Source organism: Phodopus roborovskii, unplaced genomic scaffold, assembly GCF_943737965.1.
Source record: "Phodopus roborovskii unplaced genomic scaffold, PHOROB, whole genome shotgun sequence".
Classification (NCBI taxonomy): Eukaryota; Metazoa; Chordata; class Mammalia; order Rodentia; family Cricetidae; genus Phodopus; species Phodopus roborovskii.
Window position 1 is genome coordinate 355847 of NW_026126020.1, and position 22298 is coordinate 378144.

The 22298-nt window shown below is 37.6% G+C and overlaps 1 protein-coding gene across 1 annotated transcript in view; it reads right to left on the reverse strand.

Annotated features, from left to right (window-relative positions):
- Zmat1 (zinc finger matrin-type 1) overlaps nucleotides 1–15239 on the reverse strand; it is a 30353-nt gene extending 15114 nt beyond the window's left edge. The window contains exon 1 of the mRNA XM_051179343.1: nucleotides 14890–15239. Coding sequence (XP_051035300.1) covers nucleotides 14890–14953 — 64 coding nt within the window. The 5' untranslated portion in view covers nucleotides 14954–15239. The remainder of the gene's footprint in view (nucleotides 1–14889) is intronic.
- Between the last annotated feature and the right edge of the window lie 7059 nt (nucleotides 15240–22298).

Genomic DNA, 22298 nt, shown 5'->3' on the forward strand with positions numbered 1-22298 from the left:
ATATATACATATATATATACACACACATATATATATATGTATATATATATGCATATGTGTGTTTATGTTTGGGTTGTGCATATATAGTTACCAATTTAGAATGGCAAGTCCAGGCAATAACATTGTAGTTGAATGGATACAAGCAACTTCATGAACTTTACAGAATGATTTAAGGAATCATTAATAGAAGGCTGAATTAAAAAGATAGCCTTGACATTTTGTTTTGCAGAAGACAATCCTAAGAAGGGTAATACAATTCTAAGGTATATGACTGTCACATAAGATATGGCTCTTGTGTTATTTAAAAAATCACAATTGTGTAAGATGGGTAAATTTCTCCAATTATTGCAAAAATACCAGGGCACTTATTTGTAAACACACAAATCTCATATGTATCCCTCCAAATATATAAAGTAACACTCATGTACTACAATCAAGAAATTTGTGCTGTAGTGCCTGTGTCCATAATAAATAGCACATACCCAATACTTTGAAATCTACACTTTAGGTCCACATTTATATCTAATGCTAACAGCTTTGGTGTATTCTTCTGTCAATGTTTATTGGTTTATCTATGGGTTATTAATCAAAATACTCATACCTTTGCTTATTATTTAGCTTTTTAAATGAGTAAGTTTGTATAATACAAACTTTAATGGATAATATACTGAATAATAATTTTACTAAAATACAATGTACTCAATTTCTAACAATGATAACATGAAATTTACATACATATACACATAGAAAGTTACAGAATGATCTAAACTAAATTGAAATGTATTTAGCTCCAGAATGTGGGGCAGACAAGAGAAGAAGATTTAACATTTTACACACTATAACTCTTGTTTTGTAAAAACCATGTAGGGCTTTCTATATATTGTGAGGATAGACATCAGCAAAATGGTAGGACCTCCATGTAAATAATTATCCATTCATAAAATACCTTTTCAGGAGTTAAGCCTTTAGAGTATAGTACTTGGGTATCTTTCAGAAATAAAATATATTGAATAATATAAGATGGAAACTTTTGTTTACCTGTATCATTCCTTACCCAATCCTGGGTAGAAGAGAATGAAGGAAGACACTTTGTGTGCGAGGAAGAAGCAGGTAATAAAAATTCTGTTTTATTTTGAACCCTAATAGTGGGAACACGTTGTTAAAACTTAGCACCTAGAAGGCACCCAAAAGCTCTAATAAAGCAGGTGTCTTCAGATTGAGTTTTCAAGCCAGCTCTGGGAACTCTTTGGATCCTGCAGTTTCAGGCTCTAGGCTGTATAATAGCTTCAGTTTCCAGGTTGCACTAATGTCTGGCCAGCCTCCTCTTAGTACCAGACTCACTCCAACAACCTTGGGTTTCAGGCTAGCCTGACAATCAGGCTGAATCCTGTAAGTCCTGCTTCATCAGACCAGCTCACATGGACCCCAACCTTAAGTGAGATACTGTGGACACAAGCTCCAGGCTTGTACTTAGATTCTATGTACTTGTACATAGAATCTTTAGCTTGCCACAGTGCCAACCAGGACATTACAGCTCTAGGCTAATATCTGCAGTGTCACCCTCCATTCTAGACACTGCAGTCTCATGCTCTAGAAGACCAGTGTTCAGGTCTATCTCACAGACCTTAGAGATGGATGTTTCCCCAAATATTCAGGTTCCAGCATCAATCTTGTGTAACCAGTTCCCATGGTGGCCCCTGGAACTTCAAGACCTAGATTAAGCCCTAGTCATTCCCCAGGAACTGAAGTCCCCATACTTCAGGATGCTCAGTGTCAGTACAAGTTCCAGAACCATTCTTGTCCACCCAAGCTCCAAGCCCTTCCTTAAAGGTCCCATCCCTAAATAACTGACTAATAAATCTACCACACTGGATTCAGATTTCAGGCCCAATCCCAAGAACGTGGGTATGCCCATTTGCTGACCTAAGGATGAAAGTGCACAAGGATACCAGCAGTGAGCATCCTATAGGATCACATAATGTGGCCTGTCACAAATTTTTGAACAGGAATTCCCTGGGTGGCAAAATAACATTACTACTGAAGGAAAATTTCTTGAAGAAGAAACTGTCATTCCTCATTTGGGAGACCCTCTCATTCCCATTCTTGGATGTTTTTTTTTTTTTTTTTTGCTTAATAACATATGTTTATGGTATTTAGAATAGTACTGTTAAGACATACTGACTTTAACTTATTTCTTTCAAACATGGTTTGGTCTATTTTTGTTTATCAAATGATATAATATGCCCAGGTTTAAGATCTCAGCCATTCTCTTCACCAAATCACTGATTCCTAACAATTCTGACTTATGATACTCTTTCTTATCACTACTTCTTTCAAATACCACATAACAATGCATGATTTACCTTCACTGATACTAATTAAGCTTAGTTTCAAACTATCATGTTACATATTCTGGGATGAAACAGACAAAAAGAAGAATACAATAGCCAATCTTTTCATGTTAAACCCTAAGGCCTTAACATAAATGTATACTTTGTGCGTTCTGAATTAGGAAAGTGGGAGCAAGTGAAATTTAAATAAACTGCCATGTTTTCTTTGATGGAGCACGTACCTAACACTTTGTTTTACTTGATTCTGTCAATTATATATACACAACTATTTTACATGTTGAAAATGACTAATGACTAACTCCAAGAGAAGACAACTGAATAAGGAAGATAGTATGTGTATGGAAAAAACTATAATCCCCAGATCAAAATGTTTCAGGGGATAAAAGATATAAGAGGGAATTAGGATGAAAATTATAGATACTAAGTCTTGTTTAAACTTTAAAATACATGTAAATAATGCTACTAAGTGATAAATAAAAATAAAATAATGGCATTTGCAAGAAAATGGATGGACTGGAAATCATGCTAGGTGAAATAAGCAAGATTCTAGAAGATAAATACTATGTGGGACCCAGATTTAAAATTATGAGTATACACTTGTGTATATGTACATGCATGCATGTATGTGTACATATCCTTGAGCTAGGAAGGGGATTGTGAAAGAGGAAGAAGAGATCTTGAGGAAGGGGTGGAGGGAAAAGACAAGGAAGCAGAAGGGGGATTATTTTCAAGAGATGGCAGAGAACCAACCATGAGAAGCACAGGCACAGAGGAGGGCAGTGGGGAAGGAGGACAAATTAGAACAATGTAAAACGATACATACAAGAAAATGCCAAGCTGTCATTGGTGTTTCTAATTTTAGCCATCTGACAGGAGTAAGATGGTATCTCAGAGTTGTTTTGATGGATGTTGAGCACTTTCTTAAGTGTCCTTCAGGATGTGCAGAAAGGGGAACACTCCTCCACCACTGCTGGGAGTGCAAACTTGTACAACCATTTTGGAGATAAGTATGGAGTTTCCTCAGGAAAATGGAAATCAGTCTACCCACAGGACCTGGAAATTCCACTCTTAGGCATATACCCAAATGATCCACACCTATGCAATAAAGGCATGTACTCAACTATGTTCATAGCAGCATTATCTGTAATAGCAAGAACATAGAAGCAACCTAGATGCCCCTCAACTGAAGAATGGATAAAGAAAATGTGGTACATTTACACAGTGGAATACTACTCAGCGGGAAAAAATGGAATCTTCAAATTCGCAGGCAAATGGATGGAACTTGAAGAAACCATCCTAAGTGAGGTAACCTAGTCACAAAAAGAGGAACAAGGTATGTACTCACTCATATATGGATTTTAGACACAGAGCAAAGAATTACCAGCCAAAGAAACTAGGATACAAGGAGGAACCTAAGAGGTTCATACAAGGTTCCCCAGAGAAGGGGAAAGGAGCAAGATCTCCTGAGCATATTGGGGCATTAGGAGAAAGAGAAGAGGAGGAGATGAGAATATGTGGGAATAGGAAGATTGAGTTGGGGTACAAATAGACAAGAGTAAAAAAAGGAGGATACTATATTAGAGAGAGTCATTATAGGTTTGAAGAGAAAACTGACTCTAGGGAAATGTCCAGAAACCTAAAGGATGACCCCATTTAACAATTTGAGCAACAGTGGAGAGGCTACCTTAAATGCCCTTCCCTGATAATGAGACTGATAACTAACTTATATGCTATCACAAAGCCCTCAGCTGGTAGGTAGCTGATGGAAACAGAAGCAAACACCCATAGCTAAACACTGAGCCCAACTCCTGGAATCCAGTTGCAGAGAGGGAGGAGTGATAGCAAAAGGGGTAAGGACCAGGCTTCAGAAACCCACACAAACAGCTGGCCTGAACAAGGGGGGGCCTAATGGACCCCCAGGCTGATAGCTGGAAAACCAGCATTGGACTGACTCAGACCCCCTGAACATGGGTCTCAGTTGGAAGGCCTGTCTAAGGAACCTCTGACAGTGGAACCAGGATGTAATCCTGGTGCACAAAAGGACTTTCGGAGCACATTCCCCATGGAGGGATCCTCCCTTAGCCTAGAGTCAGGAGGAAGGTCCCAGACCCTACTCCAAGTGACTTGACAGATTTTGATGATCCCTCCTGGAAGGTATCACCCTCCCTGTGGTGTGGGAGGGGATGGAATGGAAGGGGGGACAGGCAGTATGGTAGGGAGAGAGAGGGAACTGGGATTGATATGTAAAATAAGGAAAAATAATAAATATACCCACACACACAAAGAAAATGCCAAGATGAAACACCTTCCATTGTGCATTAACTAAAAATATCAATGCACATTTTAAAAATTAATAATAAAATATTTCAAGGCAGGCAAGAATATAAATAATAATGGAAGGCTCAGAACAGAATCAAATAATGACAAGCTACTTTAGGGTATTTGAATTTACATTAGAGAGAAATGAGTGACTCAACATGGGTATATCAGTTAGCAGTCTCTTGTAGGCTTGAGGCTTGAACCAGAAAAGTGGCCATAGGTACATAAAGAAAAAGCCCATCTCTCAAAACCAAAGGATATTAAAGGCTGAGCTTAGCATTTGCTATCAATATGGCAGACATTTAGATCCATTACATTAAAGCTTAAGTAATGCTGTTCCTGATAAGAGGTGGAGATTCAACTTTACCATCTACAATTAGCATCAGTGGCAAATTCTCTCTATTATAACATGACAGTGTTGAAGTTCTGAAATGAGTGTATACAAATTTGAAATACATAAAATGAGAAATTATAAAATCTGAGAGATGATTCACTCTTGAAGTATATTTAAAATGTCAATCCTTTGTTATATTCCCTGAGAAATTTGCACATTCTTGCTTTTAGAGGACTAGTCACAATAGTCAATAGTCACGATGCCCATCAACAGATAAATTGATAATGAAAATATAGTACTTATATGTAAGGGTTCCATTTATACCTAAGAGTAAAATTATATGAACCACAGGAAAATGAAGGGGCATGTTAAGAAAGCTAGATTCTGGAAAATACTACATTTTTCTCATATGCAGAATCTAGATTATGCTATATACTATTTTTTTTATTAAAGACCCATGTTAAATAATTTCATTCCCTCTATTTAATGTAGAATTAAATTTAAATGTCCTGATAAATCCTACCATTATTATTTACATAATTGCCTTACTTTAAGTACTTTTTTAAATTTTAGTTAACATGATATATTTAATTTTATTTATGTGACAGTCAAAGGTTGGTCATGTCAAATGAGAAAGTTGTCTAAAAGGGGAATAAGTGTAGAATAAAAGAGACTAATTGGGGAAAGAACTACAAATATTAAATATGTTTCTCAGAAAGAAAGGGACAAGAAAAGGGGAACGAAGCCAAGGAAGGCTATGAGGAGGAAGTATGAATAAATCACAATATGCTTGTATTAAAACGTTTTAGAGAGATTATTTTGTATTTCATTATTTTGTATTTAACTCAAAATACCAATATCAATAAAAACAAACAAAACATGTACTTAGGAGTTACTTTAATTTTATCTAAATATCAAGTTGCCCTAATAAATTCAAATATTATTGAATGCCAAATTTTTTTGGAAAACCTTCTTACTCAGGATTTCAAGGTTTGGGTTAGGACTCATCTGGCAACGTGTATCATGTCCTGAGTTAAATCCTAAGCACTGCATAAACCGGGGATGGGGGTAAACATCTATAATTCTAGTACTCAGAAGCTACAAAGATGTTAAGAAATAGCACCAAAACCCACACCTAGAATTTATGAATCAATAGATCTGGGGTGGGGCTCAAACTATAAACTGCTCAAAAGTTCCCTGGCAATATCAATGGTCTGGTACAGTAACGATACTACAAACACTACTTAGAGCTTCCACTAGATCTATTTGGTTTTCCTAACACATGGTAAGTATAAATCCCTTCCTTCCAGTATAGCATTCTTTTCATCTTTAGAATTCTTATGTCTTTCTTCTTTCCCTTTCTCTTTACTTGTTCTGTGAATTAATTGCAGTTCCTTTAACCACACTCCCTTTAACAATGTCATAATAATTACTAGTAAAAAGGACCATCCTTTTTTTTGTTGTTTTTATGTTATGAGATGGTGTCTCTTTATGTAATTCAGGCTGGCCTTGAATTTATATCCTCAGCCTCCTAAATGCTATTATTACATGTGTAACAACTGCACTCTGTTCCATCTTTTTTTTTAAATTCTGAAAACATAAAATTTACCATTGCAACCATTTTAAATATGTGGTTCAGCAGTGTTAAATATACTTAAGCCCTTATTTTTGTGTGTTATATATATATATCTTCGATAACGTAGCCCAAGATAACTTCACACCATATTGCTGACTCCCAATCAGCTGACTTCTAACAAATACATGATTCTATTCCACCTAGAGTTGATTAAACTGTACTCCTTGAGAACACAATTATAAAGGCAGACAGATTTCTCCACCCCAAAGCAGACCCAATATATATTTATATTTATATTACTTCTACTTACATTTTGCCTTGCTATGTTCAACTGATCATTTCAACCTTTTAAGATCACTTTTTGGCTAGTGAGATGGAACAGTGGGCAATGGGTGCTTATTGCCAGGCCTAAAGACGTGGGTTGGAGTCTCAGAACCCACACAATGGAAGGACAGAGCTTACTTCTACTAGTTATCATGACCACCACACACATGCTATGTTATATGTCAGCACGCACCACCTTCCCTCAAATTAAAAAAAAAAAAAGATTTCTTAAGTCTTAAATTTGTTATTGTGGAAGTTAGATTTCTACTGAGAACAAATTCATTGTTCTTAAGGGCCAGTCTATGCTGTCCAATTTCCACTCAAGCTGCATGTCTCTTACATTCATCCTGCACGTAATTCTATCTGCTCAAAATTGAAATGTGAAGCTTTGGGGGAGGGATTAGTGATCTTCTCAAAGTCACATACCTACTATGGATTAGAGCCAGGGTTCAAATCTCATTCTGCCCAAGTGTTCCCTGACAGCTACTTCTTTAAAAAGGTTTAGGTGTTGAATGACAGGTTATTTAGACTAGACATTTGTAAGAAACAAGTCTTACTTAGAAGAGAAGCTATTTTGGCTGAGAGGCTATTGGCATCTGATAGCTGCTGGAAAATGAAGAGACAGCTTTCTTGATGTGATCCAAGTTACAAACTCAAACTAGCTCCCACAGAACACTTGGGCCCATAAAATGAAATGTTTGTCAAAGAATTGGGATGTGGGAACTGAAGAAACTTGAGGGTTGTTATCTTTCTTTCTTTCTAATTTTTCCCTTACACTTTTCCCATGCTTTCCCCCCTCTTCTTTATTAATACAGAAAACAAACATTGTGGTAGATGGATAAATAAGAACTTGTGAATATTCTTAATTTCAAATGAAAGTAGTTGTAAGAAGTACCAGACCAAGAGAAACAGCACTACTACTACATAGTTAGTTGTTGGACAAAGGCTAACCTTTCAGAATTCTATCTCTATAGTCTATTTTGTACTTGACTCTATTTCTTAAACTTTTGTTTTGGTATCATGCATTGCCACTAAACCTCTCTTGCACAACATTTAGGAATATTATTTGAAATGAAACAGTAGTTTTGTGATTAATTATAAATGGAATCAGATAATAGAGTTCATCCATTCAATGTAATGTATATATGCTGAAGTGTGGATTCAGCTTTTGGAAGGAGAATGAATCAACACCAGTTCCTATTAATAAAAATGTTTTACTGGGGTCTAGTTGTGCATATCTTTAATACCTGCACTTAGGAGGCAGATGAAGGCAGATGTCTGTGAGTTCTCTGTGAATTTGAGGCTAGCCTGGTCTACACAGGGAGTTCTAGGCCAGCTGGGGAAGCACAGTGAGACCTCACCTCAAAAGGTGTTTTGTTATTTTATTTCCTTCCTACATGGAAGGCTCGTATAATTTGAGAAATTATCATTCATAGTAACTTGGAGTAAGGTTAGAGTTTGTTCTATAGTGCTGGGGAACAGCAAAAAAAATGTTGAGTTAGTAAAAAGACATATAGTCTTGAGTAAATCATTTAACTATTCAAAACCATTTTCCACTAAATAATATATAAATACAGTGTATAACTTCTAATTACCAGTATCTGACAAACATAAAAGATTTTTTCCCAAAATGATTAATAAATGTTCTATATCCAATAAAAGTATGATTGTTTACTTATCTAGAAACTTTGAAAATTTTATACATGAGTAGCTATAAGCACCCTACTTCAGTTTGGTGTTATTTAAGAGACTATTCCATAGTTTTCAACCTTAACACCAGTCACTTTGGGACACATAGCTCATTGATGAAAGACTGTCCTATGCAATCCAAGTATTTGGCAGCATCCCTGGCCTCTGACCAGTAAGCTGGTAGTAGCAGCCCCTAGTATGAAAACTAAATATGTCTGGAAACATTGTCAATTGTTCTTTGTGGGGGTAAAACCACCTACAGTGTAGAACCAATCCATGACTTTACTTCATAAAAGAAAAAGCTAGGGAGCATAGAAGAAATAAAGGATTGGGAGAGTTAAAATTTTAAAATTGTGATTCCAAGTTTATGGGGATTTGGTTAAAAAACACAACAGTCTAGGGAAGGACAATAATGATAACATAGGGATGCTCTTAGCTAATTTATAGCTATGAATATTTATAGTGTAAAATTCTACACTTAGGAATTAGTAGAGTTTCCTGTATTGATTAAATGCTCATTCAGTTTATATCAGAATGTATGCTCTGATGATATAAAAATTAATCCACTTAACAGAAATATACTTTGTGGTTGGATTGTGCCTCTTGCAAACAGCTTACCTGTCCTATTAGAGTAAAATAATGCAACTGCATGCGAAATCTAAATGATTATGTTTGAAACTTTCTCCTGATACTAAACACCAGGAAATTTAGGGTGAAATAGATTTCTGTAACAAAAAGTTGACACTTACAGCAGAAGTCAGAAAAGAATAATGGTTTTGGTCCAATTTCACTTATGGAATTATAAACCATAGAGTATTTCTGAAGTAAGGAAACGGAAAGTTATCATATTTCTTCAGTTCTGGGAGTGAGAATTTTCTTTGTTTACTGTAATGAAATGTTCTTTGGTTAGTCTGATAAATTTAAACTTACTTAAATTAGGTGATTCTAGGTATAATTGACTAAATATAATGAAATCATTCTCACATTCCTTAAATGATGATTTGATTTTGTTGTACAAAATATAAAATTTTATCCTTAGGAAACCTAGATGTTTATACAATTACTTAATATAAATTTTAATGCCTTCCTGAATTGTGACTTTCATTGTCTAAATGATATTGATGTAAAGAAACACAACATTGTAAAGAACTTATATAGTCCACTTTAATAGTGACAAAGTAGAGAATATCCAAGAGTGAGCTGCAGTACTATATACACAAATCTCATTATTCACAGAAAAATCTGTGGAATATTAATTTTGCTTTTGCAAAAAACATGCATGCTTTATTTTCTGTGAATAGACCTTTAGAGATAATCTTCCTTAAAAATTCTTCATTAAATAGGACTTTTTGGCAAGAGTTGACTTGACTTTTGTATTCTTTTAGTACCCTCATTGTCATAGGAAATATATCAGTATAGTCCTGAGATAGAACAGAATGGGGATGCAAGGTAAACTTGCCACAATGTTTTCAATACTCCTTTCTATCTAAAGGCTACACTCCATTTGAAGAGTACTCAAAAATATTAACTTTATTAAAACATGTATATGTATCTGACAGCATGTCAAATGCTCATAGCTATAGTGCTATTTTGCATCCTTAGATTTAAGGTGATTAAAATAGCTTCTGGCCTATGGGTTTGACAAGTTCTTGCAATTTTATGCAGGCCATCACAGTCAATGCAGGGTTTTCCATGGCACCCCAATAGAAACAAAAATAAAACAGAATTAAAATAATTGGGAAGGTTATATTTACGATTAATATTTGAGCCGTCTTTATGCACACTGAGTATTTGACCTTTGCAACAATAAGCCTTTATGGCTAGGGAGCTCAGGAGTCATGCTTATGAAGCCAGAAATACAGCTAAGGCTTTGTGTAATCTTAATTTCTTTGATTCCATGACAGCTGCTTTGTATCAGATAGCCACTAAATATATGCTAACAGTTCAATACATGTGAATGAATGTACAAGATTGTTTCAGATGGAAAATAACTAAAGTTCTATCCTAGCATTTATGTCAGGCTAGGAATATGACTAGTGATTATTTCACATACTGATTTAATTCATGGAGACAGATACCAATAAATGGTCATTCAGCTCACTCTAGACACCTTCAATCTGCCAAATGTATGAAATGGAAATTTAATCCTGTTTACTAATTATTTTTGTCAAACACTAGTATCAGACTCACAATATAGCATTCTTTGGTGTGCCTATAGTATATAACATACCACAGAATCAGAGTTATAAGAAATACTAGCACAGAACTACACTTTCCACACTGATTTGTGTTAGAATTTTACTGTGTAACACTACTGAGCGTTATTATGCATCTGTGTGTACACTGGTGCATGTGCATGTGGTGTCTTCCTCAAGAATGTCATTTGAGACATTCTTTCCCTGGCTTGGTCACCAATTAGGCTAGACTGACTGGGTATTAAGCCTCTGAGGTCCTCCTGCATTTGCCTCTCCAATGTGGAGATTGCAAGTGTGCACCATTATGCATGTTTTTGCATGGGTTCTGAGGCACAGAACTCAGAGCCTTAAGCTTTTGAGGCAAACACCAAAAGTGCTAAGATCACAGAGAATTACTGAGTTATTTTTATAGCTGTTCCCTTAGAGATTTAATTTCATTCTTTTATTTATGTGTATTTGTGTGTATGTGCATAAGTGTATGCCATGTGCATGCATTAGTAGGCATCAGATCCCCTGAAATTGGAGTTTCAGGGAGTTGTGAGCCTACTGACATGGAACAGAACTTGTGTCCTCTGGAGGAATAATAAGTGTCCTTAAAACCACTGAGTCATCCACCCAGGCCTATTACAGATGTATCTAATTCATCTGTAGGGTCTCAGCGCTAGCCAGTATGGTTCTCTCTCTCTCTCTCTCTCTCTCTCTCTCTCTCTCTCTCTCTCTCTCTCTCTCTCCCTCCCTCTCTCTCTCTCTCTCTCTCTCTCTCTCTCTCTCTCACACACACACACACACACAGAGGCACTCAATGACTACTTAGTAAATGAAGGAAAGATTTACAGGTTTTCTGATGGAGGACTTAGTGACACATGAATAAAAGCTTTACTGAACAATAGGGAGACAAAGGAAATCCTTTGTAATTGCTAGGAGAAGGTAATTGCCATGGGAACAATTTAACAACTAAATTGAAATCCGCAATGTTTTTAAATCTAAAATGCAAATTCAGAACCGTTTGTTTTGTTTTTAAGAGAAAAACAAATATGCAAGGGTTAAAAATATTACAAATACATATAGCAATTCTGTCATATTTTTAAAAAGCTCCACTTAATGAAATATGAAGTGTCCTAAAAAGCCTCCTGACTCCCTTTATCCATGTATTGAGTGTGTGTGTGTTATGTCCTTTTGCATGTTATGTTCTTGGTACATCTTTTGCTTATTTTAAGTTTGTTGTTCAATATCACAATAGAATTTTTTGAAAACTTTTAAAAGTCCCTTTATAACAGTTTTCATTTTTACTGTCATTTGCTCATTACTAAGGTAGAAAAAGTCCTTGCAAACAACGGCTACAATTGTACCTGGGTCAGTAAATACTTTTTCAAACCACTTTAAATGATCTTATCAGGAGTTATTTTGTAATAACTGGGGTTCTGACAATACTCTGACATATTTCAGACCCATATTTAGAAAAAAAGGACATTGGCACACAACTAAGCAATATTTTCCTTGTCTTTTGTACATTATAACTAGAAAAAAATAGTGTTTTATAAATATCTAAACAAGATTCTGAGGCCTAATAGTGTTTTGAATATTACAATGTAAAATATCTACCATTTTATGTGAAAACATAAGGGGTTTTTAGTTTGATCTTCAGAGTTAACGAAGGATACTTAAATGAAATGTCAAATACTTTTTAGGTAACAATTACACTTGTTTTTTTCATATACTAGCAAACTGTCTCAACAATATTTAACAGATTTGGCTACACAGGGAATCTCAAGTGGTAACTATAATCAAGGTTTCTTGTGATTTATGAATTATCATTTTCATACAAAGCTATAGAATTATCATTGTGAACTCCAAAATCATCCTTCATATTTTCATATCAGAAATTAATCTCAGAGTTTGTCTTGTCCTAATCTCTTATTTCAGAAATGGAAGCCCAAATCTCAAAAATTTGGGATTAATTCAGGATCACAAACTCTAGTGGTTTCATGAGCATCTTAATCTGTATTTACTATGCCAGACTGATTCAGATAGTGTTTCTCCTTTATTTTTTCACATTTATTCATTTTGTGTGAGCATGTGTGTGAGAGAGAGGGGGGGGAGGAGAGAGAGAGAGAGAGAGAGAGAGAGAGAGAGAGGAAGGAAGAAGAGAGAGAGTGAGAGTGGTCAGAGGACAACTTTCAGGAGTTGGTTCTCTCCTTTCATCTTGGGGGTTCCTTGAAATGAACTCAGGTCCTGAAGCTTGGCAGCAGGCTCCCTTTTCTACTGTGCCATCATGCAGGTCCTTGAAATTGTCTCTTACCAATGCTTTTATTATTTGCATATATTCAAAGACACTGCAACCAAAGCAATTACACAGTGAGGCAAAAAGCCAATTTCTTCTATGAAATATTGTTTCTAAACTTTACTATGAATAGATCAATAGAGCCAAACTGTTTATTTGATGCCTACAAAACTGCACTCACCTATTTTCTCATTATAAACAAAGTTTGTTATCCAAGTTAAAGCCAGCCACGGTGGCACAAACATGTAATCCTAGCACTCAGGGGGTGGAGAGTGAAAGATCAGTTGGTTCACTGCTACACAGTGAGTTTGAGGCCAGTGTGAACAACATGGGACTATGTCTCAAAACAAAACAGACAAAAGGGGGGAAAACAACCAATCACAAAATCCCTTTGACAATTTAAAAGCCCAGGAGTTTCCAAAGAATGGTATAATTCATGGCTGATTGATGACACTAGTCTTTCAAAGACTGTCTTCAGTAAGAGTGTTTATAAATAAAGCATGATCATATTACAGTGGATTCCCAATTTCTGTATTTAGTAGGTGGTATTTATATAATGTGCCTGTTGCAAATATTATGGGGGATTTTTTTATTGCTTTGCCATTCCACCAAAGTGAAAGGTGTGAAATATTATGGAATTTCACACACAGGTAAATAATTTATGAATGTGTCAAAATTATAAGGCCAATGTTAATGAGTGTCCTTATCCATGAAAAACGAACTTAAATTACTTCCTCTATTCACAATCTTTCACTTTGGATGTACATGAGCAAGGTAAGGTAATCCAGCAAATATTTTACAGTAATTATTAAATGTGAGAGCTTCTGCAGCAGAATCAGTCTTAACCATTTAAGAACATTTTCAAAACTGCTTTAAAACACATTGCAATGGTAAATTTCACAGTCCAATAGCAGGCTGTTTACAGATATATAGTCTGTGTGAAGATCACTTATATTCAAACAATCAAGAAATATCTTTCCGTGTTTGGCATAGTAAGTGTTGGCAGATACAACAGCACTTACTTGAAACCAAAGAAATGTTAAAGTTGGACCCTTAAATCCTTTTTACTAGGTCATAACCTCAAATACCAAAGAAAATTCTCCGAATGCTTTCTGAAATCTGTGCTTCTGCCAAAAACTGTTTCTCTTCAGTACAGGCCTTACTGCTCCAGAGGACCCTAGGACCCTATCATCCAACAAACTCTACTTGAAAGCTCAAGTACACATGTTAACCTACTAATTACTAAGTCCATCTCTCTGTAAATCTCTCATTACCGAGTTTCTACACTGACTTTCTACACTGCAATCCCTTGAATTTCAACGGGGGGGGGGGGAGGGGGCCGTGACATTTATGACAGTCCCTCTTTGCACTTTCCTTTCCCTGGCCCTGGAGAGCCACAGCACTTCTTTCCGCTCTGCCTCCTCTTCCCACATCGCGCCTCTGCGTCCTACTTCACACTAAAGCATCTGGCTAAGACAAAAATTGTTTATTTTTCTTTTCCCTCAAACTCCTGCCTTAAGACTCTCTGCCATTCCTTTGCCTGGGGGCCTTTAGGGAAGGAGAGGTTGGGGACGCCCTTCACAGCTTCACTGGCACTCTAGGGCCTAATGAGGGAGGGTGAGGTGGGGTAGGGTGGGGTGGGATGGGACCAAGCCCAGCGGAGCGGGGCGGGACGGGGCGGGGCGAGCTTGGCCTTTACTGCGCCACAGCAGGTGGGGGGTGGGGCGGTGTCGAACCGCGCCCAGCCCGGGTTTCAGGCCGGATGGAGACTGGCGGCGAAGGCGAACAGGCCGCCTTCGCGTCCCGGGACGGGAACTCACCTTCTCTGAGGCAAGGGCAGGTGTCTACTTTAAAACTACTGTCCCCCCTCCCCGCCGCCGCCATAGTGGAGCCGCCAAAGCTGCCGCCGCCTTCTCCACAGCACCGGCAAGTGAGCAGGCAGGGGTGGAGGTGGCAGAGGAGGGAGGCACCAGCAAGGCCGCCGCCGCCGCCGCTGCCGCCGCGTAGGCGGCGGCGGAGGCGACAGATTAGGGAGCTTCCCGAGGGGAAGACTTCCTCAGCTGAGCTACAGCTTTCGGCGACGCCGCCGCCGCCGCCGTCGCAGCCTGGCGCGCACAATTGCACTGGCGTCTGGATTCCGTTAGGCTTTTTTAGCACCGCCTTCCCCCTAACTCCACCTCCTGTCCCTCGCTTCCTCTTTTCCAACTCCTGCCTCGTTCTGGTTTGTGGGGTCCACCAATAGGAGAGCCATGCACCCGCAGGACGCCACCCTCTTCCCCCGTGGCCCTGCAGCACGGACCTCCCTCTGGAGAGGAAGAAAAGATGGCCAAGGGCGAAGGGCAAAAAGCGCGGGATGTCAAACAAATGTCCTTATACGGGTGGGGACTGAAACACCCCCTAAAAAAATGTGTCAGCATATCATTGATCTCACTTCTAAACTATCTGGAAAAGACCTTTTCTCCTGGTTTATAAACCTTAGTACAGAGAATTGAAAAAAGCAGAATCTGTTACTACAGTCTTCATGGCCCCTTAAACAACACCTTAGTCATCTAAATTACGGTAATTCTGTTACTCATTGGAAGAACTGAAATATTACTATCGTCACTTTTATCCCAAACTCTCAGAACTCCGATATTTTATATTTATTTCCTTACCTTTAATACATACTAATATCACAGGGATATATACCTAGTGTTACTTTGTTATAATCACGAATATATATATTTAAAACCCAGTATTACTAAACAAGGTAAGATTTTTATTTTGGACATTGAATGTAATTATGCATTTAATGGAAATAATCAAATTAGCTGGTCTGGAGTGAAGCATTACTTGTAATTTAGAATTCCCCAACTATAATATTTCAGTTTGTTGATCCCAAGTAAGGTTTTGCAAAATCATCACGTATACAGTCATACCTGTATTTAGAAGTAAGCGCTATTTACAATTATTTTCTAAAGAAATTGTTTTGAAGCTAGAAAGTTTTATAAGTAACTAAATTTAAATTTTTTTCATTTTTTAACACAAAAAATTCTTATTATCATACCCAAATTAAATAAGGTTCCAAGCTGTTTTCCAGCAATGAGATTTTTTTAAATTTGAAAATATTTAATTTTATGTATGCAGGTACATCAGCTTCATTCTGGAGCTCAAGGAGATCAGACAAGACCCGCTGGAAATGAAACAGCCAGTTGTGAACTGCCATGCAGGTGCTGGAAACCAAAATCAGGTGTTCTGCAAGAGCAGTCAGTGCTCTTAACAGCTGAGCCATCTCTCCAGACCCCCAAAATGAAATTTAAAGGAAATACTTTCATCCTTGGTATTAGACTCTTTCAAGTAAATTACTGCTAAAGGGTCAATGCATTAAAAAAAAAGGCAACACATACCAGGTATTATAAATCTGCCCAGGGACTCATGGCTGGGGAGTTCACAGGCCCTACAGGTGGACCTACCACTGTTTTGCTAAGTGGACATAATAGTGTATTGCCTTCTAAATTCCTATCACTATACCCATGGATTAGTGCAGCTCTCAGACATGGCAGAAGTTTCTTTGTGCAGTGAGTGCCTGGATATTAGTGTAGAAACTCACAAGTAGTCAAAAAGTGCAGAGTTAAGTGTCTGTGGAGAGCTCAGCCACAAATGGGACACGTATACCCTCTTGGCAAGGCTCAGGAATCATCAAAAAAGAGCCAGAGGTTAGAGAAGACTAGTAAAATTGTCTTCTGCTGAGACAGGGCCATTTCGTACAGTAATCACAGCTCTCACAGCATCTGTACAAGATCGCATTCCAGCATTGGGGAGGGGGCTTATTTAAGAGTCCCAAACACTAACTGAAGTGCTATTGACAAGTTGAAGGCTTTTGGGGTCAAAAGGGTCAGTTTTCTTTAAGGCTGTGGGCCACAGTGCTTCAGCCGATGGCCCCACAACCATGAATGTATGATTAGCACAAACTGGACTCATTGGGTTGTTTAAAAAACAAAAATAACCAAAAAGGACATGAAAGTGGAAGGACTTAGAGGAGGAGTAAAAGATGAATATGATTAAAATATACATTGAGGCTATGTATGAAATTCTCATAGAATTAAAAAATATACTATATTTTAAAACTTTTGAGTCTTATTAACATGAAGGAAACAGATTTTTACAGGGTTATCCAGAGAAATGCAAATTCTATTTTCTTGCTAGTCCTTGTGCCCTTGCTTGGAAAATGGCATCAATGTCATGTTTTAACATTATCCTCAGCTATAGAAATGGAACAGGAAATTTGAGCAGCAGAAAGGGCAAACTACTTTATGTCAAGTGCTGCATAGAGTTTAGTGTCTAACACTAACACCCTCTTACCATGTGTGATTTGTTTTATTTCTGACACTAACCTCTGTTCTCTCCTGGTTTGATTGATTGGTTGATTGATTGATTGATTGATGTATTTTAGTCCTGGAACAATTCTAGTAACAAAAGTAAAGATCATTTTCTACCATAAAGGAAAAAAACCTTTTGAGTCTTTTTGATAATATTAAAGTTTGCCTGTAATTTTAAAATTACTTGGCAAAAATAAATAAATATACAACCATGTTCACATTGTGAATAAATAGTATTCTTTAGTTTTGAATGCTTACAAAACTCACCAAAATTTGGAACTTTCTTTGGATAGTATTCAAGGACTTAGTTCATTTGTTTAAAAGTTTGCTTGTAAGTTACATCCATGTTGCTACTTAAAGATGTAGTTATTCCGTGATAACGGGACAAACGCATTTCTTTCTGTGTTAATAGACAGACCCAGCAGACTTGCACAGTGTTTATTTTGTATCTACTCTCCTTTCTAGTCTTTCATTGCTTATTTCCTTGGGATGTCTTTTCGGAGCTATGTTATCTGTCCCACTGATCATTTTCCTCTGTGTCTATCCCTCCAGCCTATTTCCATATTGCTGTCATGCGCGCATCACTAGTTTTCCTTGTTTGGTTACACAAAGTTAGAGACGTGGTTTTTTAATTACTGATGTTCCTATTTCTTTGATCTCATCCCTTCATTGCTCTTACCTCTTATCTTTTTTTTCCCTAAAAGAATCAACAATACTAAATCTTACAAACTCCTGTAAAAACCATGGTATTTCATGGTGTCCTGTATTTTATCTGTTCTTTCACTTGTTGAAATGACCTGGGTCTTACCATATTAGACAAGTGCCTAATAAGGTCCAAATACTCCTTGAAACCTAAATAATAGTGCATTTCTTTCAGGGAACCTATTCTATTTCTCTTTAATTAATGCTGCCCTCTTGTACACAACACCTGCTGCTTTTGCTGAGAACCAGGCTTCAGATCCCAGGCCCCACATGATGGTTCACAACAGTCTATAACTGCCAGGAGATTAACACTCTCTTCTGGCCTCTGTGGGAGCCAGACATACATTTAGTGTACAGAAAAACATGCAAGCAAAACACTCATACACATAAAAAAAAATAGAGCTGGAGAGATGACTCAGCCATTAAAGGCTATAGAAGGCTATAGTTCACAACTGAAAAAAAAGTGAATTTTTCTGGATAGAACAGAAATGATTAATTTTATCAATCAATGATTCAAAGGTGGTAAGTGATGGAAGCATCGAAAGTTGTTTAATAACACTAGAAGCAAGTCAAATAGACATAATAAGTTACACAAGTTAAATGCATAAAATGGCATATGTTTTTAATGCTGCAAAATAACTTATAAAACAAACTTATAAACTGAATGTGGTGACTCATGATGAAATCCTCAAATTTGGGAGTCTGAGGCAGGAGGATTGCTAACACATATAGTGTAATACCTTGCCTCAAAAAAAGGAAACAAAGAAGGGAAAAGGCAAGAATTTATTTTCTTATTGTTCCAAAGGCTGGGGTGGGGGTTCTAGATTAAGACACTGGTATTTGGTGCCTGGCCAGGCAGAAACATTGAAAGTGGGTTAAAGGATGAATACTGTGCCTTCATAGTAGAAGAACAGAAATGAATGAACTCTCTCAAGGCCTTTTTAAAAATAATTCTTTACATCAGTTACAAGAAAACTGTGTGTGCACATGTGTATATGCACTCATGCACAAGCACACGAGTGCACTATTTGTTAGTATGTATCTTCAAGCCATGCTACTGCTATTGTTGTCATAATTTAATTACGTTCTAAAGGTGCCACTTCTTTTACTTAAATTAAAAATTTTATGTATATAGGACTTTTGCCTGAGTGCATGTCTGTACACATTTTGCACAGTACCTATAGAAATCAGAGGAGAACATTGGATCTCCAGGAACTAGAATTACAGGTGGTTGTGAAGCTGGGAATTAACCTAGGTCCTCTGCAACAGCAGCTAGTACTCCTAACTGCCGAGCCATCTCTCCAGCCCAGGGTATCACTTCTCAATACTATCATACTGGAAATTAAGTTTCAACATGGGCAGCACTGAGCAAAAAGAAAAAGAACTACAGATACAGCATTTGAATTATATGCACAAAAATATATCTAAAATAAAGAAAATATGTGGTAAGCTAAGGTATGGAGGAAAATTAATTCCTTTCTCCCCCCCCCCCCGCCTTCTTTTTGGTTTTTCAAGACAGGATTTCTCTGTGTAGCTTTATAGATCAGGCTGGGCTTGAACTCACAGAGACCTGCTTGCTCTGCCTCCCGAGTGCTGGAATTAAAGGCATATGGCTCCACTGCCAGGCTGAAAATTAATTTTTATCTTTCTTCATTTTAAAAATAATTTAATACTAATATATAAAATTGTGGTGTTATAGAATTTACTTGAATAGGAGTAGATGTTATAGATAGGAAATCAAATGTACATTTACTGACACTGGCAGTTTTGAATATATACTTCAATAAAAATTAGTAATATAGAGGGTTCCCTGAACCCACACTGGCTCACAGACATCTGCACCTTCCATTCCAAGATATCCAACATTCTGTTTGGTCCCTGCACACACACACGATACACAGGAATACCTGTAAGCACACAGAATACTGATGCACACAGAATAATAAATAATAAATATTATTTTATAAACTAGGAGGTTAGCTGGAGAGGTGACTTAGCAGTTAAGAGCACTTGCCAATCTTCTAAAGACCTGAGCAGTAGGCAAATGGCAGCTCACAATCATCTGTAATTCCAGTTCCTAGGGATCAGACACCCTCTTCTGGCTGGCACAAGCATAAGGCACACATGTGGTGCACAGACATGCATGCAGGAAAACATTTTTAAAAAGAAAAATCCAAGTTATATTGTGTTGTTTTTTTTTTTTGTATGTGAACATGTGTGCACACATGTATAGAGGCCAAAGGACAACTTCAGATGTTTATCCTCAGGCATATTCACCATTTTTTTCTCTCTCTTTTTTATTTAATTTATTATTTTACATGTCGATCCCAGTTCTGTCTCCCTCTCTCCCTCCTTCCCTCCTTCCCTCCCTTTTACCCTCTCTGCCCTCTCACATGCACTCTAACCACCCTCCCCTCCCATCCCCCCACCCCAATTCCATATGTAGGGGAATGCCATCCAGTTGGGGTCATGTAGATCTGACAGGTCATGTGAAGTAGGGACTAGGGCTTCTCTCCTGTCTCTAGGTTAAGGCAGTTATCCCTCCATGGAGGATGTGTTCTCAAGGTCCTTTTTGTGCACCAGGGATACATCCTGGCTCCACTGTCTGAGGTCCCTTAGACTGCTCAGTCTTTCTGGCTGAGACCCATATTCAGGGGGGCCTGAGTCAGTCCCATGCTGGCTTACCAGCTTTCAGTCTGGTAGCCTGTTAGCTACTCCTTGTTCAGGTAAGCTCTCTCTATGTGTTTCTGCAGCCTGGTCTTGTCCTATCCATCTGCATCTGGGTTCTAGTTCGACTCAGTGTTTATGTATGGGTGTTTGATCCTGTTTTCAACAGGCATTAGTTGAGGGCTCCATGGATAAATTAGTTGTTGATCTCACTCTCTGGGAAGGGCATTTATGGTAGCCTTTCCACGGAAGCTCAAATTGTTAGTGGGCAGCAGTCTTGTAGTTCTCTGGACCTTTCTTTGTGTTCTATTTTCTCTTCAAACTAATATTGGCTCCCTCTTTTATGTTCTCTCTCTCTCTCTCTCTCTCTCTCTCTCTCTCTCTCTCTCTCTCTCTCTCTCTCTCTGTCTGTCTGTCTCTCTCTCCCTCCTGTCTTCTATTCCTACCTGGACTGTCTTCCTAGTTGCATGTTTTTTCCTCTCCTCACCCTCACTTTCTCCTACTTCTCTTTCCATGCACTGCCCCCCACTTCCACTGTGCTCTATTTGTAATAGCAAGAACCTGGAAGCAACCTAGATGCCCCTCAATTGAAGAATGGTTAATGAAGATGTGACACATCTACACAATGGAATACTACTCTGCAGAAAAAAATAATGGTATCTTGAAATTCGCAGGCAAGTGGATGGCACTTGAAGAAACCATCCTGAATGAGGTAACCCAGTCACAAAAAGAGGAACACAGTATGTACTCACTCATATATGGATTTTAGACGTAGAGCAAAGGATCACCAGCCTATAATTCACACCACCAGAGGAACTAGGATACAAGGTGTATTCTAAGAGATTCATATAAAGTCCCTCACAGAAGTGTGAACGGACAAGTCCCCCATATTCACCAATTTTTAAAGGCACAGTGTCTCCCTAGCCAGGAGGTCCGTGAGAAGGGTAGGCTTGTCGAACCATATGGATCTCTACCTCCTTACTGCTGAAATTACAAATAGATACCACCATGCCCAATGTTTTTATGTGGATTATGGAGCTCAAACTCAGGTTCTCATGATTGCATGGCAAGCACTTTACCAACTGAACTATCTCACTAGAGAGCATCAACTGAAGCCTCAAGCCTATAGAGAACTTTTTATAAAGTTTATATATATATATATATATCTTCATGTGACTAAATAGTCTCATAGTATAAATTTTATATAATCTCATGTTTTCTGCTACTCACCCCCCCACACACACACTTTTCTTGTTAGATTAGAGTCTAAAAGAAATATCTTAAATACAAAAATCTGTTCCAAAACCATGCTTAGTACTTATCACGTTTATAAATACCAGAAAATTTAAAGGAAACTCTACTGGTTAACTTCAAGTATAGATAAATGATTTCCTTTAACTTAAGCTTACCTGTGCTGAGAATCTGATTTTATCGTACAGTGTTCTTCAATTTCTGTTGCAGTGACAAATACTCTGATGAAAGGACTTATTTGGCTTACAATT